Genomic DNA, 18,253 nt, shown 5'->3' on the forward strand with positions numbered 1-18,253 from the left:
CAAGTTGACCCCCCCCCTTACTATCCTGGGGGAGGGATTAAAACATTCTTCAGTGGCATCATTCAGTTGCCCGGGTCTTGTGATCTGGTAACCACAAGGACTGTATGCACTCTGCACCATGGGAATCTCCGACAGGCTCTTTGGGGGTCCCACAAAGACTTAGGAAATGTGCCACTTATTCTGGACATGAAAAAGTACTATTGCTCAATGAATCCCCGGTCAGTGGAACCTGCAACCAAACTTGCAATCAGCCTCCACACCTGTGTTATAATAAACACACAAACACAATGAAAACAATATTCCCCAGTCTCGCAAGTATAGCTATACATCTGGTGGGCCTTCAATCTACCAAGGCCCGTGGGACATCTTACTCCTACGGGTGGTCCCCCAGTAGTATCCAGCTACCGCTGTGCCCTGAATGTATCCCCAAGAATGCAAACCCACTCAACAATACCAATTCCAACCTGATAGCGGACTGTAGAAATTAGAGTCTAGGGGAGTATAACTAGGATGTTCCATCTGTGTGCTTTTTCACCACTCTGGGTTTGCTTTCTCAGGGACAACTACTACTGTCCTTTGGAGTTGGTAGTTCTCCATGGGTGCCCCTTACCCGACGAGCCGACTCACCCCCGGTCAGGCCAGAACCTAGCTCAGGCCGCATGGCCCTCTTGCTATGGAGAAAACCTTTTCCCTTGCCAGACTTTCTCAAGCCTGGAAAGGTTGCCATTCCACATGTAAATTACCTGGCAGTATTTCCAATTCTGTCTGTGCAAACAAATGCGCATATCTTCCTATTGCAGAACATAACTCATGTAGTGAATTTGCGAAATGTGTAATAGTTTGAACTACCAGAAGCACACATAAGAAGAACACTCAATTTGTAATATTACAAGCAAGCATAGGAATAAGCCGAAACTTAGTAATTTTAATATTACGAACATAAATGGGAAAACGAATAAGCAGAACGATCATAATATGTACTATTACAAACAAGCAGAAGCATAACAATAAGCAAAAGACTTGTATTGCATAATGTCATATACGAACATACAAAGGATACCAAAAATGGTCATTACCCTTAGCCAGTCATCCCTTCTCCTCGTCACAGAGCCTAATTACGCTCACCCAGACATCCCTCCTCCTCGTCACATTCCTTCATTACCCTCACCGCAGAAACTCTCCTCCTCAGCACAGTCCCTTCTATCCCTAGTCTCGTCACAGTCCCTCATTACCCCTGCATTCCCTATCCTCGTACCAGTCCCTCATCCCCCCTGCATCCCTCTTCTTTGTCGCAGTCCATCATTGCTCCTCATAGGAGTGGGGAGCAGGGCATACTGCAGCTCGCTTCCTTTCCTCTGTGGGAGAATGCAGCCTCTAGTTAATGAAATCATGCCAAGAAACGGGGCTGAAGTAGACCGACTCTCTTCCCGCGTTGTTGTTCAGTATGAAAAGCACCCCTAGCAGGAAAAGAGGGCTCAGCCCCTTGGCGATTTTATATGGGCAATCCATGGGGCCACCCTTATTTCAACCTGTAAAACCTGTTGACGATAACCTGTAATTGACAGATGAAATATGTGAAGTACTTCATTTCTTCTGCCAGTTTGGTCCATAACCAGGTCAAGGCAGCTCTACACAGAGAACCACTTGTGCCCAGCCTCTATCTATAACCAGGAGATTGTGTTCTGCAGAAGATGCAGCAAAGTGAGTTGGCGTTGGGCCACTACAGGTTTCGTTGGTATCAAACGCAGCTGTTAAAGTTTCGGGGCACCCGACATGGGTCCCTGTGGCCCACTGCAAGTGGGCTGTAGCAACTATAATCTGGGAAATTAAAAAGTATGCATCTCAGTTGTGTTATTTCTATCCCTGGTCTCGAATGTTTCTTATGCCTCTTCCTCTGAGTTGATGCAGCTTTAATCTCTCTAACATGGCCAGCGACTCCGAGATCGAGACATGGCCAGGGTACCAGAGAAAGTACATAATTCACTACCAGGGAAGGACCTGTAGGTTTATGGGAAGCTGGGAATGTGGGCTGATTCTGTTACTAGCGTTCCTTTCGAAGCCTGCTATTTGTCCCCGAGGAGTTCTTCCCTATCCCGGTGAAAATCTCCCTAACTGGATATCTTATGAGGACTGCCTCCATGTCCTTAACACTGAATCAAAGTCCTCAAAATTGACCCACACCCCAAATGTGCTGTTAAAGAATGAAACTACTATTTCTAAACCAACCACAGCTCCAGAAATGTACCCTGCAACATCCCAAGTCTCAAACCTAACGCATTCCCGTTACTCTGTTTTGCATTCTAGATTGAGAAGAACAATTCTGAAGACCATTTACTGGTACCGCTATTTGACGAATACAATGCTGGTGGTGAAAGAAAGGGCAAAGAGTGACAATGAAAGCAGAGACACTGAGACAGTATTAGTATCTAAAGGTTTTAATCGTGTGGTTGTACTGGGAGAGTTTAGCGCATTGAGGAGAGTGTAGTGTTAGGAAAGGATTATATAAATTCTACGGAGCTATACTGCTATTTACTAACTACTTGGACTTCCAGAAGCAGCACTGAGGTGGTAAGACTGAGTTCAAACACCACCAATGCCTCGGGTCAATATAATGTAGATTTAGATGATAGAATGTGTACTTTAATTCAGTACCTAGTTTCACCTATATAGGAGGTTGAATTCGTGAAAAATACACAGGTGCGTAGTCAGTCTCTCTGGTATTGTACCGTGAGCAAGATAGATAGATCAAGGCTTCAATATTTTATTCTGAACACCATACTGGCCAACAATGATTTTAACCATCCCCTTGTCTGCATTTCAGGTCACAACACAGTTTTCCAACTGTACTGTGTGGGAGCAGCTATCTGCCGACAGCTGCAGTCTGAAGATTTGTGCAGAGGAAGAAAGAGAAGGGATGTAGCCGATCAAATTTTGGATGGGCCCAATACGGTCCTTGCCGCTTGAAGTGTATGTATGGGACAAAGGTTCCGTGGCCATTTAGAACGAGCAACAGGACATATCTCTGGGGCACAGCTCACCAACACGGACATTGGAGAGCTACACGTTATAGGGACTCCTAACCTCATGAGAGATTCTCTGATCCAGCTGATAGAAGGAGTAAGGTCCTCTGGAGGAATGCTGCAACGGGACATTGCGTGTGAAGAGTTACAAAACTACCAGAATTCTAAACTCCGGAACAAACAAGAAGATGTGCAACCTAACAACTAGCCAAGGATTCTAGGAAATGATTCAGGAATACCGAGGACCTGTGTGGACGTCAAGAATGCACCTTCACGGCAAAGGGGCCGTTGAAAGGCATTTGTGCCCACACCACCAGAATCGTGCCTGCCTGTGGGCTGGATGAAACTGGGACTGTGTCACACACCAAGAAGCATGGGAAGTGCAAACGCCTGGCGGTTCGGCCAGATATTTCACAAGTGCCTCACGGATAACCCCTGATTTATGATTAGGAATAGATTCAACTTCGGAGTTATGGCCTTTCAACCGCCCAGCTGCAACCTGTTAATAAGCTAAGAAAAGGTCAGATGTTATTAATAGGTAACAGGATGTGTTGGGATTGGAAGGCCACTGGGATATATCACTGACTGCTAAGCTCTTGTTTCTTGGCGAGGACAGGTGTGAAGAGCTGGTTTCAGTTCCTACAACAGAAGTACACTTTGTTTTGCAGACAGGAGTGGCAGTTCAATGTGCATGGCGGGAGCAGTGGAAAAGAAATCTGTAAGACTCCATATAGAGTTTTTAAAAGGATGGCCCAGAGTAGTGCATAGATGCTGTGAGAATCTAGAGCTCTTGATCCCAGAAGTAAAGATGTCAAATATGCCCACAATCTTTTCAAGCAGTACAAAAAGTCTCTAATGAGCAGAAAAAGGCATTTGAGGTAGCTCTCTGTACAGCCACTCTATGCACTCCTGGGGATATAATGTGTGCCATTAGTAATGAAGTCTCTGAACAACCCTACATCACCATAACCCTGTGTATAACCATGTTGTTCTTATTGGCAGGTGCTGCCGCAACTGATGTAGTAAGAAGGGGTTTGTGGTCGGCAATACAGCGCCCGCCAGATCCATATGCCACAGTTCTGCCCACGGCATTTACCCCTCCTTTGCCCTCCCGAGGAATCGCATGCTTTACACCAACAACTGCATCAAGTTAGGAACATTTGGAATGTGAGCGAATACAATGAACAAGTGCTTAGATTGCAGCATAGAGAAGCATTAAGTGCCCAAAACTGAGGCCCCCATTCCTACAAACCTCAACTTCTGTAAACAAATGAATAGATGAAAACCTACATTTATGGCAGTTGCGATAGTTGCACAAGTGGAGCAAAAAGAGGGTCTGTGGAAAAACGAAGCCTTATGTCAATTAAATGAAATAGATAAAAAGCTAATGGACCGAAAGCAAGTGAATGAAGGGGCGGGGGTTGGAGGGGTTTTCCTTGCAGATCATAGGTAAACATTTTTCAATCTCCATCATGAACTCAACACTTAGGTAGTGTTTATTATTTTCCTTTAAACTACGGGCAAAGCAGGCCCTTTTGGTGCGGCCCTTTCGGCACTGGCCATTCCTCTGCAGCGGGTTCAGCACAGGGCCCCCTTCGGCGCGCCCTAGTGGCCGTGGTCAGCGGGGACCTAACACCTATCATAGCTGTAGTTTTCCTTTAACAAACGGACATGTTAAAGAATAATAAATAAAAGCAGTGTTTTGGATGAGCATATATTAAAAAAATTCATGGCGTGCACCGTATGGGAACCCGCACTGGAAGTGAATAGGCAGCTGTGTACCGCATGTCAGCATCCAGTTTGAATTGACTCGTTCCACTATGGATATGCGTTTTACAGAGCAGGGTGTCGGACACCAAGAAGCAGAGATAAGGGTTCGAGGGGCCTCATTATGACTCTGGCGGTAGCCGTGCCGGTAAACACTGGCATGGCTGCCACTGGAGTAATTTTTTTCCCGCCGCCTGGGCATGGGGAAAATCCCATTGGACTCGATGGGAATGGGGAGGACGGCTGCATCGGCACTGTGTGCAACAGTGCCAGTGCATCCGGCAAGGTCTGCGAGCGGGTGCCGTTCCGCCTGCCAGGTCAGACCTGGTGGGCTGAACGGCACCCGGTCGCAGAACTTGTAGTTTGCCAGTCCGGAAACAGCGGTACCGGCAAGCTTACCGGTACCATTGTTTCCGGACTGGCAAACTCGTAATGAGGCCCAATGTCTTTTTTTCACTCAAAAAGCTGAAAAAGCACATAGGTAAGTCATTTATTTATTCTTTTTAAATTCGGGGGTTTCACCCCACTGCCCGATCCCCCACACCACACACAAACAGTTTCGTTTCCACCCACACCCTTCCCGTTCGCATACATATTGTTTCCTCCTCCTTGTCCTCGCTTTAAAATGCATTCTTTTTCTGATCAGGAGCTAGTGCTGCTTCACTGTGATGGAAAAGCATGGGAAGAGTGCTCCAAACAATAGGAGAGGAGCCACATTTGAAATGATCTGTAAGCGCTCACGAATACAGTGAGAGCGACCAAGTGTGTTTAGATCTTGATGGTATCCAATCAGGGCAGATACGGCTGTATATTCTCATTTTAAAGAACAGGAGAGAATTCTGCACAATTTCGATAGCAAAAAAGCAGATAAATGACACTATGCCTGATTAAGGCTTAGGGCCTCCTCACGACTTTGGCGGTAGCCCTTAAATCCAGCGGTCGCGCAATTACCGCCGGTTTTAAGGGTCCGCCAAATCAGGACTTCGGCGGATTTCGCCCCAGCTCTTGGCTGGGGGGAAAGCCGCCGAAAATTCGCACTATTACCGCCGGCGGGAAATCCACCGGCGGTAAGAGCGCAAATTTTCCCCATTGAGCCCAATGGGGAATGGGGCATTCCCGAAGGGGCTCAATGGGGAATGGGGAATTACACAGCGCCGGATCACGAGTTCGGCGGTAGTCGTGATCAGGCCCTTAGTCTTGTATTCCTGGCGAGGTTAAAACCATAGGTTCCAGATTGCTGGATACGGGTGGGGAACATCCCATATTAGTGGGCCAGAGATCAGGGCCCTACAGAGAAGCCATAAGCCCCACAGCGTGACCTCCAGTTCATTGATCCCTCTTTAAATTCTTCCTACTTGATATCAAAACTAAGCCACGGCGCACCCCCTTACTTACTCTCCACCTCAGACTCTGTGCTCAAGGGCCGTAGTCCATCCCTCCGTTCCACACCTCTGCTGTGCGGTCTTCCACTCCAGCTCCTCATCAATCCTAGCCCGCCGCGACCAGTAAACTCCATCTTCACTTCCTTCCCCTGCACATTAGCTCTTCCCCTGTATCTCCCATCCCACACGGCACATAGTGTATAGGTAACCACTATGTTTTATTCGATTTCAAATTGTTCCTATGCAAATGCGGCCAGTGTGCTATGTCCTACGTCAATGTTCTCACAAAGATCGGCCCTTCCCCCAACTGTCCCACTACTTGCTTATCAGCCCCCTTCAGCTTACGCAATGCCGCCTGAAAGGGTTAAGCGTACGCCACTTTCAGGCCATCCACCAGCCTGTGATTTCCCAATTTAGAAAGCCCACTCATGCCAAGTCAAAGAGAGCGCTTTAAGAGGAACCGTTTTTCACAAGGATCCGAGATCCTAACATTCAGTAACTTAAGAGGACCCGTGCCTGTGCCAATGTTTGCTCCCCTGACGTTTGAACCTAGAGAAGTATGAACGTTATTCATCAATCACCTTTCTTTGAACTTTTCAAAACGTAACACGTGGAAAAATTGCACAACACCCATGCAATGTACATTTTTAAAATACATGTCACTATTTACTCATTAAAAATACATTCATGTAAGTATTGTGATTGTATATTTATGCATAGTTTGTGCCCAGTGTTTGTTTCTTTTGCCTTCATAAGCCAAAGTACATTTTTAGTAAGACTGCAATTATGTTTCAGAAAATCATAAACACTGAATAATTACAGCCATTGACTAGATTACTAGCATCTGCTGCGAACAACACGTTGTTCTCACTATGATTTGTGAGAGACTACATTTTGTTGACATGCGGATAGTATGCATGGAACGGGGAAGAGGGGATTAGGAAGCAATACGTGTCCTTGTGTTTGGTGTTAGCTAGGTTAGCTAGGTTCCAGTAGAATATACAAATATAAATAAACAAATGTAGATATTTTAAAACGAAGACTTTCTGTACATTAATATGGAAAATCATTAGGGCATCCAAATAATGACGTCCTGTACACTACTTTGAGAATGTAGCAGTGGACAAAAATGACATCCATTGTACAAGTGTAGGAATAGTGTAACCGCTTCAACTCACAACTATTGCGTGCAGTTGTACAAATGTCGAAAGTACACGAATGCACACTTACGGGAGGTATGCCCAATTAGTACAGAGGCATTTAGCACATGGCTGCTCTGTGCAACCAACACTTCCTTCGACTGAAACATATGAAAGTAGGTTGACCTTCCAGATGGCCATTTAACAAGGTCCAGCGATTGGAGAGGGACATGGGGTGGTGCGGTATTGGTACATTATGGAGCAAAGTGAATGTATTACTTTGTTAAAGTATGGGTATTGTCTTTTATACATAGAATTTCTAGTTTTTATACCCTTCGTTGAACTGACAGAGTATTATGCTGTGATGAAAATTGCATTAGATGTTGAAAGTAAGAAAGACCTTCATTAAATTGTGTCACTACAAATTGCAAAGGCAGCTAAAGGGGTTTTATTATAATTCCAATGGTCCCAATGGCTGTCCCTGTCGCTTTTATCACAAAGACCACCTCTGTAGCCTAGGAGTCAAACAATAGTATATAGCGATTGTTTCTCCCTTAGTTTGCTAATCTCTAAATGAGCTGCAATGTTAACCCAAAGACCTGTGGCCTTGTCTCTCTAAACTCCCTCGGGGACTTCCTAACTTTCCTTCCTCAACCAGTAACTCCAGGGCGAGTCGGACGTTGATGGTCAGAAGGCTCAACTTCTGGTTCCTTCCTTCCTCCACAGGGAGAGTTTAAGTCAGCACGTGTCGTTACTTCTGGTGAATTGTAGGCCTCTGGGGATGTTGAGTTTCTCATTAAGGTAACTTGGGACTTCAGGGCGACACCCTTGTAGATGATGCAGCAGGGTTTGAAGATGAAACGTACTTGCATCATGAGCCAGTGCAACTCGATGAGGATCCGGTTAATATGGCTGAATTTGCAGAGTCCTTTGATGAGACATGCTGCAGACTGCAGGACAAGCCTTCCAAAAGGGCATTGCCACCCCCGAGGTGGCAGAGGACCAGGTTTTGGACTCAGATCTGAAGCTATTTTCTTGGATTGCAGGTTTGATTTTCTGCAGGAGCGAAAGTTGGTACCAACCCAGAAGTGCTCAGATCGTTCCCATGTAAAGATTGACGATCACAGGGGAGTGGATGGATCCTTGCGAGACTCCACAGGTAATGGGTAGAGTTGGTGATCTGGAGGAATCCATTTTCACAAACTGATGGCCGTTAGCAAAGTAGGATTTGAACCAGCCGAGAACTATCTCGCCTGATCCCAATGTGGCAAAGTAGAATGTCGGTGAGTGTCACTACACAAACTCCCCTAACCACACCTGCTTCCCAAACACACACACTTGCACACTAGTACCACTTCCACTCTATGGTTAATACCTCACCATCTCCAGAAATCGCCTTCACAATCCATCGCTCCTTCCTCTCGCCTGCTGGTGGGTTGTTCACCACCTCCTCTTCCTCCTCCTACTCCTCCTAACTCCTCCTCCTCCTTCTCGTCCGCCTGTTCTGACCTCACCCAAATAAACCACACATCCTGCAATTTCCTTATACAACCGGTCTCACTTGGTATTGGCTTTCTTTCACTGGCCCCGTCTTCCCTACCAGGGGTGTGTTAGGAAATTGAAAAGTCATAGGAAGTGGGCTAAGCCCCACCCACTTTTTCCATGTTGGTCTGCCGCAGAACAACAACGGCAGCCCAGGTGGGCAATGGTTAATGTCAGTATTCTGGGGATAGAGTTTGTGTGCCCCTGTGGCAAGTACGCTGGGGAGTGATTCCTGGATCTCCCCCTTGGAGGAACGGGTGGTATGATATGATAGGTTATTTATAACGCGCTTAATACCCAGAGATTTCTAAGCGCAGACCCAGGGATCGAACCTGTGTTGCTCCATGTCGTCTTGCTTCCAAGGCGAGCAGGTTGCCGCTGAGCTATTCTCCCGGGACATCTGGTCTAGGAACTTCCTGAGTGGTTACGTGAGCTTGCCGGTATCCAACCAGCAGCATGAATAGTCCTATGCTGTCCACATATGGTTGCGGCTTCGATATGCAGTTGCCTTTGCTGTGCTTGCTTAAGCTGGCAGCGTCAGACCACATGGTTGCCATGGCTTCTTCTTTGGGGCCTCCTCTTTCTTTGTGGCTGATTGGTGTTGAATGATGGTGGTTGGGTGTGCGGCTGATCAGTCCTGATTAATGGTGGTGTGGCATCACGCTTCTTCAGATGGATGCAGGGAAATGGGTTTGAATTCCCAATGTGATGCCTTTTGGTTTCTTTCTCTGACGATGTGTTTCTAAAACTAACACTAAAACACAGCCAAGCATCATGTAATGGAGACATGGCAAGAATGACATGTGGACTGCTAAAATGTAGGCTGGCATAAGTATGAGGTGGCAGGAATTGGAGCCCTTTCAAATGTCCATCTGCCCCAGGGGTAGGACTGGCACTGGATTTCCCCCTGGTAGGGCCTACCACCTCCAGCTGAGAGTGCTTCCCGCCCAATCTTTACAAGGCCAGTGCACTGCCCTTGTCAGACAGGTAGGAAGCAGAAGTGAGGGAAAGAGACACATTCTGGGAGTTTTACTGAGGCTGACTGGCTTTCATGGAATGATCATCGTAGCTAAGAATTGTAAATCTACACACCACAGAACCGCTGGATTGCAGATAGAGCAGTGAGAAGCAGTAAACATGTTCAAGAGATGTTTGCATTTACCTAAATAAAGGCGCCCAGTTTTTGTGCTTCCCCCCCACCCACGCAGGAAGTGCTTTCTAAATGGAGGCCTGGTGGACCTGATAAAATGTCGATTTCTCTTCATGGTAAAAATGTCTCAATCACAGCACCGAATTCCATGTCTTTTGGTCTTTTGAAAGTTAATGCATTCGCCATCTCCGCATAATACCCTCATTTAGTTGGATAAAATGTATCGTTATCAAACTCTAAATGCTGCAATTTCTTTAGAACTGGACTAACGCAGCGGCACTTTTTTAAAAATTATTTTTGTATTATTTTTTCTTTTGCACAGAAGCCATTAGTCTCTTGGGGCTCTAGCCTTAATACCTTAACTCCAGAAGAGCGAAGGTCCCACGAGTCAGCCGGGGTTAGATATTTCTATGTAAGATAAAAATCAAGTTTCCATTGAAATGGAGGCACTACATAAAACACAACGTTGAACATTACACAAGGCAATCATTGGAAATAGACTTGGGTCCCAATTGATTATCCTGATGAGGTCCCCTCCAGAACGTTACAAAATTCTAGGCAAGCCATAATCAGACTATTATCCAATGAGTACCAGTTTCGGTTGGGTGATACTCTATGTAAATATGTGCTCTGTAAAGCGCTTTGAATTAAGGCGCTATATAAATAACACATCATTATCATTGTTTCTCAGACCATATACTTCCTTACCTGCACAAGGAAAATAATGAGGAAATAAAAATTGGCAATTCTTCTGAACTGTTCGAAAAGGTTCTTTGGAATGAAGTTCCATACTGTGTACTGTGGAAAAAGAGAGAAGCTAAATGTTATTCTTTGGAGTAAATCTTTGCGCACTGTACCATGTGTGGTTATCAAAAACTGTACCTTGGTACCAGAGGAAACTGAAACTAGTTGCAACATTACAAACCGTACCACCCCTTAAGTCCCCTGGTTCTCCAAGCAACTCTATAAAGAATAAGAACATTTGTCAATAAACATTACATAAGAAGGTGGACATTCATAATGGAAGGGGACCTAGTTGACTGCGAGCATGAGGTTTACCGCAGGGGAGTAACCTTGCAGTACTCTTGCATTCCACTCTCTAGCTCTCAACTCGTGGGAGCAGATTAACAAGCAAAGAGTGCTCAGAAGGTGGAGCTCTTTCAGGACACGTAACAAGTGATACGATTAGGCCGCATGGCCTTCAAATGGCAGCATCTGCCTCCCAAACTTTCCTCCCGTGAATAGTAATTACAGAGTCCCAGCAAGGAATCGCGTGCGCCTATGCGATCAGGAGTTGGCCATGTCTCTGTAAAGCTACTGAAGTCATGTGTTCCTCTGGTGAAGTATGGAAAAATGATGGCTGGGAGGTTTTGAATTTGTATTTGTTTTACTTATAACGCGCAAACCATTAGGCCCGGAGGCAACAGGGCGCAATTTGTACAAAGTTACAATAATGCATATATACAGACATACAAATTACATTAACAGAATACTAACAGTGTTTCTATCTACATACATTACAGTAATTACAATGCCGCTGTGCTTAACAGTAGATATACCCCTAGGGTGTACAGAGAATAGTAACGGAGGTCAGCGGGCCAGAGTATGTAAGTCAAGGGCGCAGAATCAGAAGCAGAATTAATCAGTACAGCTAGTGTTGCTATGGGCAACTCTTCATAATGTTCAGCCTGCCACGCAATTACAGAAAGGGAAAGACCACATGCAATCATGCTTGGTGGCACTTTGAAAGTGGCAGTCCAGCCAAAACTGCTAAGTCACAACCCTCCTTCAGGAGACCACCAGTAACCTAGCCATGTTTCTGTCTCATTGGGCGAGGTGGGCCTCTAGGCACATAAAGCTCAGGAACCACGTCTGGGTTTAACCACCCCATTCTGGGCAAAGTTTGCAAAATGGCAGAGTGACAGCTGAAAGGTTTTGAATGTATCGGGGTAATAGTAGAAAAAGGGCAGTTGTATACTCTTTTCCACAGGCCTAACTTTCCACACAATTCACAAAAAGACGAGAGAGAAAGAAAGCTAAAACGCAGTTGAAACTAGAAGCATGTGGTATAAAAGACATTAAGGAGATTCATCTCCTAGTTGGTATGAAAATCTAAAGTTTTGCTATGAGGTAATTTAAATGAACTGACTAATTAGAAAAGACATTGGGACTCATTACAAATCAGGCGGTCCGGAAATAACGGTGGCGGTAAACTCGCCGCCACCGTTGTTTCCGGACTGCCTGATGCCGACTCCTGCAGGCGGGAGGTGATGGTCCCGCCAGGTCTGACCTGGCGGGTTTAACACCGCCCGCCTGCAGGCGGACGAGGAAACACCGGCAGCATCACGAGATGCTGCCAGTGTTTCCATGATCCCCATTCCCATTGAGTCCCATAGGACTCAATGGGAATGGGGATTAACACCATTCCGCCTCCGTGATTCCCGGGAAACCGGGGTTGTAATGCCCCGGTAATTCCGGGAATCACGGAGGCGGAAGGGTAATACGAGTCCGGCGGTAACCAGGCGGTTTTACCGCCCATTGTGCACAATCTCGATATTTACTAAGCAAGGCCAGACCCTTTTTGGGTATGTCTGAAGTAAGAGAACAATTGTATAGCAGCCACGTGACTCCAGCAGAAGCGGCACCAGCTTGCACTAGTTACGAGCCTGTCTCTTTGCATGAAAGGATCTCTCTGACGAGATGGGAAGGCAACAGGAAAGCCAATCAATCTGCTTTCAAAAGGTTACCCACCTCCTGCATCGGTCTCTTATGGAGCCAGGTATTCACCAACCATATTTGAGCATTCCGGAGACAATTATCCTGAAAACACCATTAAAAAACAACCTATCCAACAAAGGACTGTACTAGGGCACTGAAGGACCTGAAACCTAAACATCGTGACGTCGACTTCCAAAGACCTGGGGGGCGTAATGCTGTGGTAGAGTCCATTACGGCACGTTCACACACACAGACACACACCTTTCACTTCCATTTCTCCGACTGGCTTCAATTGGTTCCATGTAATAATGTCCCCTCAAAAATATCGCCATGCAAAAATATCGCTGAAAAATTGCTGTTTTTTTGTGGGGACATTATTGCATGGAACTGCTCCTGTCCCTATATATATGGTCACCAATATAATATCGCCACAACCTTTTCCCGGCGATATTATATACGGTGACCATATATATGGGCATGGGTGTAGGACATGGGGGGGCCAAATCCCCCCACAATTTTAAGTGGGGGGGATGTAATGTCATTTATCACCCCCAGAATATGTGTTTGGTGCGTTGTGCAGGGATCTGTTTTTGAAGTGGGGGAGGGGCTGCTTACTATGTGAGCTGCCCTCTCCCCTCCTGCCCCCAAAGCATGAGGGCAATACCCTGGGGGCAGATGGGTGATCATCTGCCCCCAGGGAAAGGGGGCAAACAAAAAAAATATATATAGGTTTTTAAATGTAATTTTGGGTGGGGCGGGTGGGACAACCAGGGATTTTTGCAAGGGGGATGACCCTCTCACCCCCACCCTAAGTGGATGGGGGGACCTTATGTAGCCCTCCTTGGGGGCAGATTCCTGCCCCAGGAAGGGGTACATGAGATGCCCCCCATCAATTTGGGGGTGGGGGGGTGCCACTGCAAATATTGGCAGAGCCACCCCTCCCAAGCCTGGGGCAGTATGTTTTGACCCCCCCCCCCCCCGGGGCAGGTGGCCACACACATGTGCCCATCTGTGCCTAGGGAAGGGCAAAACAAAAGTATATATATATTATAACTTGTTTTCGGTGGGAGCAGGGCGGGCCCACTAGACCAGCAAGATTTTTTATGTTTGAAAGGAGGGGTGCCCCCCCCCCCCCCAAGTGGATGGGGGCACCTTATGTAGCCTTCCCTGGGGGCTGATTTCTGCCGCTAGGAAGGGGTACATGAGATGCCCCCATCCATTTGGGGTGGGAGGAGGCCACTGCAAATATTGGCAGAGCCACCCCCAAGCCTGGGGCAGTATGTTTTGCCCCTCCCCCGGGGGCAGATGGCCACACACATGTGCCCATCTGCCCCTAGGAAAGGGGCAAAACAAAAATATAACAAATTATAACTTGTTTTGGGTGGGTGTGGGGGTCACTAAACCACCATGGATGTTTTTAGTGGAAAGGGGGATGCCCACGGGTGTCTTCTTTTCGGAAATGCATGAGGTTCTCTGTTTTCCTTGGTGGCTTCGACACCCTAGGCCCAAATCTGTAGGTTGTCACCATAAGCAAAATCTGCTTTGCCGAAAGGCTTGGGGTTATCAGTGGGTTAGCCTTTTCCCTTTTCGACGAGGTAGGTGGAACCACACATGTGAGGTACTGTTTTCGTTGGGACACCTGTGGGAACGCGGGAAGGTAGGACATCTGTTGTTGGCGGCGTGTTTCGGTGGGTGGGCAGAGGGAAATGTCTCTGAAATTTGGTGCAAATTTTTTTTCAGACATTTCATTCTGGCCACCCACTGAAACACGCCGCCAACAACACATGTCCTATCATCCTGCGTTCCCACAGGTGTCCCGACGAAAACGGTAACTCACATGTGTGGGTGCCCCTTCCTGGGCGCAAAGGGAAAAGGCTAACCCACTGGTAACCTCATGCCTTTCGGCAGAGCAGATTTTGCTCATGTGGACAGCATACAGATTTGGGCCTAGGGTGTCGAAGCCACCAAGGAAAACAGGGAACCCCATGCATTTCCAAAAAGAGGACACCTGTGGGAATCCACAGAGGTCTGACTTGCGCGAATCGCCCCAGAATGTATTAGCCACAATCCCCGGCAAAGTCTGAAATTTGGTGAAAAAACGAAAATTTTCAGACATTTCCCTCTTACCATCCACCGAAACATGCTGTTAAGACTGAATACAATACTTCACTGTTTTACACTCAAAGATGCCCCGTGTAAGGAAAACATAGAAACAAAGTACTCTCACCTGGGGGAAGAAGCAAGGATAGTTCAGGATGATGTAGAAAAAGAATACCCAGGAGAGGATTGATGTCTGCTTCTGTCTTTAGATGATAATTGGAATTTCCCCCGAGAAACACCCAGTGAACCGGCACAAAGGCCAGGGCACAGAAGGGTTCCCAGGGAAACCCTCTTGGGGAATAAAACCCTGCGGAGCTGCTAGTGAACGTAGACTCCTTGATTGGTCCCGGGGATTTAGATTACGCTATCCCAGGAGTTTTTGGTGATGACTGGTTGTGTCCTTAGAGGATTGGGTCCAGAGCAGAAGTGCCAGGCTGGCTAAAGAGAGATAGGGAAACAGAGTGATTAGTCTTTTGAGTTTGCCTTGTAATGGGAAAGACAACTCTGGAAGCGGGAATCTTACCAAAGGATCTGATGGTTACTTGGTTTTGAAATGAGGATAACCGAAGACCACGGATGAGCTAAAGGGCTGGGTACACTGGACAAGGCAGAGCACAGAACAGAGATGGTAAACATACAATGAGTTGTAACTGGGAACAACCTATATTCAAGAAGGAGAGAAGAGGGCAATCTTACCCAGAACAACCAGAGACCCTATTTATATTGAGAGATAACAGATGTCCAGAAGGAGTAAGAGCAAAGGGTGTTGGGTCTGTATAATGCCAAACGTAAACTATGAATCCAAAGTGAAGAAAAACCATTAAACATTCAATTCTCCAAACTAAACGAATGCCTACCAAAAGAAACCCCAGGAACCCGCTCCGGTCGAAGGCGGATGCAGAGAACAAAATCCTCCAAAGGGAGTTGCTTAAACAACCTCGGTAAAACACAAACTGAAAGGCTCTGAGACGTCCTACAACAACACACGTCAACAAAAACAAAGTTCAGTTAGGATCTAATGAACAAAGTCGCAAAGATTGAAATCAGCAAAAAGGCAAGCCTGAGCAGAGAGAGTAAGGGATTCCCTAACACGGACTCACGTAGCGTTCGCCAGCTCCTTGGAGAGTAGCAACGCGTCCTTGTCCGGGATCTGTAGGTTGATAAGCCGTCGGCGTCTCGTCCCTGAAACGTTGCAAAGCATTCTGGGGCGCGATGACTAGACTGCTGCACACACTGCAGCGATCCGTGAGAGCCGCCATGTTGGAGTCAGGCATGTCAGCAAGAGCCGCCATGTTGGAGTCAGGTATTGTACTATGGGAAATGCGAATGATCATGACAGTATGCCCCCCCCTTAGGATTGGCACCTCCCGGTTTGCCAGGATGTCTCATATGAAATCTTTTAATCAACCGAGGTGCATGGATGGCAGATACTGGTTCCCAGGTACGATCAGCAGGAGTGTACCCCTTCCAGTCAACTAAGTACTGAAGACGACCCCGATGGTATCGGGAGTCGCAGATTTCTTTGACTTCAAATTCTGGCCCTGAATCAGATACGATGGGTGCAGGACAGTCCGAAACTGTGGGATGGAATGTACTCCGATTATCGGGTTTAAGTTGTGACACATGAAAAACTGGGTGTATTCTTGTCCAGGAGTTAGGTAAACAGAGTCTGAAAGCCGCGGAACCTATGGCAGCAATTACTCGGAAGGGACCAAAATACCGAGGAGAGAGTTTAGACGGAGCAAGATGTCTAGGTAGAAATCTGGAAGACAGCCACACCCAATCTCCGGGTTTGATTATAGGTGCAGGTGTACGATGGCGATCAGCTAAGTGTTTTCTCCTGTCCTGGGAATGGCGTAGAGCGATAACCGCAGAGCGGTGTCCTTGACGGATTTGTTCCGTTAGTTTATTTAGGTCTGGAAACTTAGTGTCAGACCTCTTCATAGTGGGAAAAGATGTGGGACTGAACCCATAAGTACACTGAAAAGGAGAAGTATGAATGGCCGAATGGTAAGAGTTGTTATACGCAAACTCAGCTAGAGGCAGGAGATCCTTCCAATCGTCCTGGGCCGCAGAGATGTAACTCCTGAGATAACCCTCTAATGCTTGGTTTAGCCTTTCAGTTTGACCATTCGATTGGGGGTGGTAACCAGAGCTAAGAGCCCTGGATACCCCCAGAAATCGGCATACTAGTTTCCAATATTGGGAGGTGTATTGTGGACCTCTGTCCGAAATGATTGTTTCTGGTAAGCCATGAAGGGAGAAAACATGTTTGATGAAAATACGTGCCATTTGAGAAGCAGAGGGTATCCCAACCAAAAGGACAAAATGAGCCAACTTAGTCAAGGTGTCAATTGTGACCATAATAGTAGAATAGCCCTGAGATTGTGGCAGGTCCACAATGAAATCAGTGGATATTATTTGCCATGGACGGGAAGGCAAGGGCATTCTGACCAATTCTCCCAATGGTGCTTGTCTTGGTATCTTATTTTGTAAGCATGTGGGACATGAACTCACGTATTCCTTGGTGTCTCTTCGAATAGCAGGCCACCAAAAGAAACGTGAAACAAGATCCAAAGTGGAGGCGAAACCTCGATGTCCTGCGATCTTGGATTTATGGCACATATCCAAAACCTCCTTTTGAAGAGAACGAGTTGGAATGTACGCCTTCTGTCCCATGAAATAACATCCATCCTCTTCTACCAGAACAGATCGGTTAGATAATGAGAGCGATTTCTTTGCGATGGAATCAGAATGGGCTCTGAGGCGAGACAGAAAATCTGGAGCTGACACTACTCCCATGGTTAGTGGTGGAAATATGGGTTCTGATCTGAAAGGATTGTCGATAGGATGGTCCTTGCGAGACAGGGCATCTGCTCTTAGATTCTCCCTTCCAGGAATAAATGAAAACGTGATTCTGAAGGGAGAGAAAAAGTGAGCCCATCTTGCCTGACGGCTGTTACAAGTCTGAGCATATTGAAGTATTCGAAGATTATGATGGTCTGTACGTACTTCAACCGGGAATTTGGCTCCCAAAAGTAAATGCCGCCATTCCTCAAAGGCACGCTTGATGGCGAGAAGTTCCTTCTCCAGGACCGTGTAGTTGATCTCGGAGGGCAAAAGAGTCTTGGAAAGAAATGCTACTGGCCTCTCCTGATCAAGGTCATCAGGTTGTAGCAGAACGGCTCCTAGAGCGTGTTGGGAGGCATCAGTCTCCACGATGAATCTTCGGTTCTGATTGGGAGTTAGAAGAATTGGTGCTGAAGTAAATAGTTTTTTAAGTTTGCCAAATGCTTGATCAGTAGCTGACGACCAGACAAATATGACTCCTTTCTTAAGAAGATTAGTAAGTGGCTGGGTAAGTCTTGAGAATTCAGGTATGAATCTCCGATAGAAATTTGCGAAACCTATAAAGCGTTGAATTTCTTTTCCAGA

General features: G+C 46.6%; 1 protein-coding gene across 3 annotated transcripts in view; it reads right to left on the minus strand.

Annotated features, from left to right (window-relative positions):
* ATP11C (ATPase phospholipid transporting 11C) overlaps positions 1-18,253 on the minus strand; it is a 1,508,462-nt gene that overhangs the window by 1,159,857 nt on the left and 330,352 nt on the right. For all 3 annotated transcript variants that reach the window (XM_069612799.1, XM_069612797.1, XM_069612798.1), the window contains exon 3: positions 10,709-10,798. In XM_069612799.1, the coding sequence (XP_069468900.1) occupies positions 10,709-10,798 (90 nt within the window). The remainder of the gene's footprint in view (positions 1-10,708; positions 10,799-18,253) is intronic.

This window comes from Ambystoma mexicanum, chromosome 5p (genome assembly GCF_040938575.1).
Source record: "Ambystoma mexicanum isolate Mex_15411 chromosome 5p, UKY_AmexF1_1, whole genome shotgun sequence".
Classification (NCBI taxonomy): Eukaryota; Metazoa; Chordata; class Amphibia; order Caudata; family Ambystomatidae; genus Ambystoma; species Ambystoma mexicanum.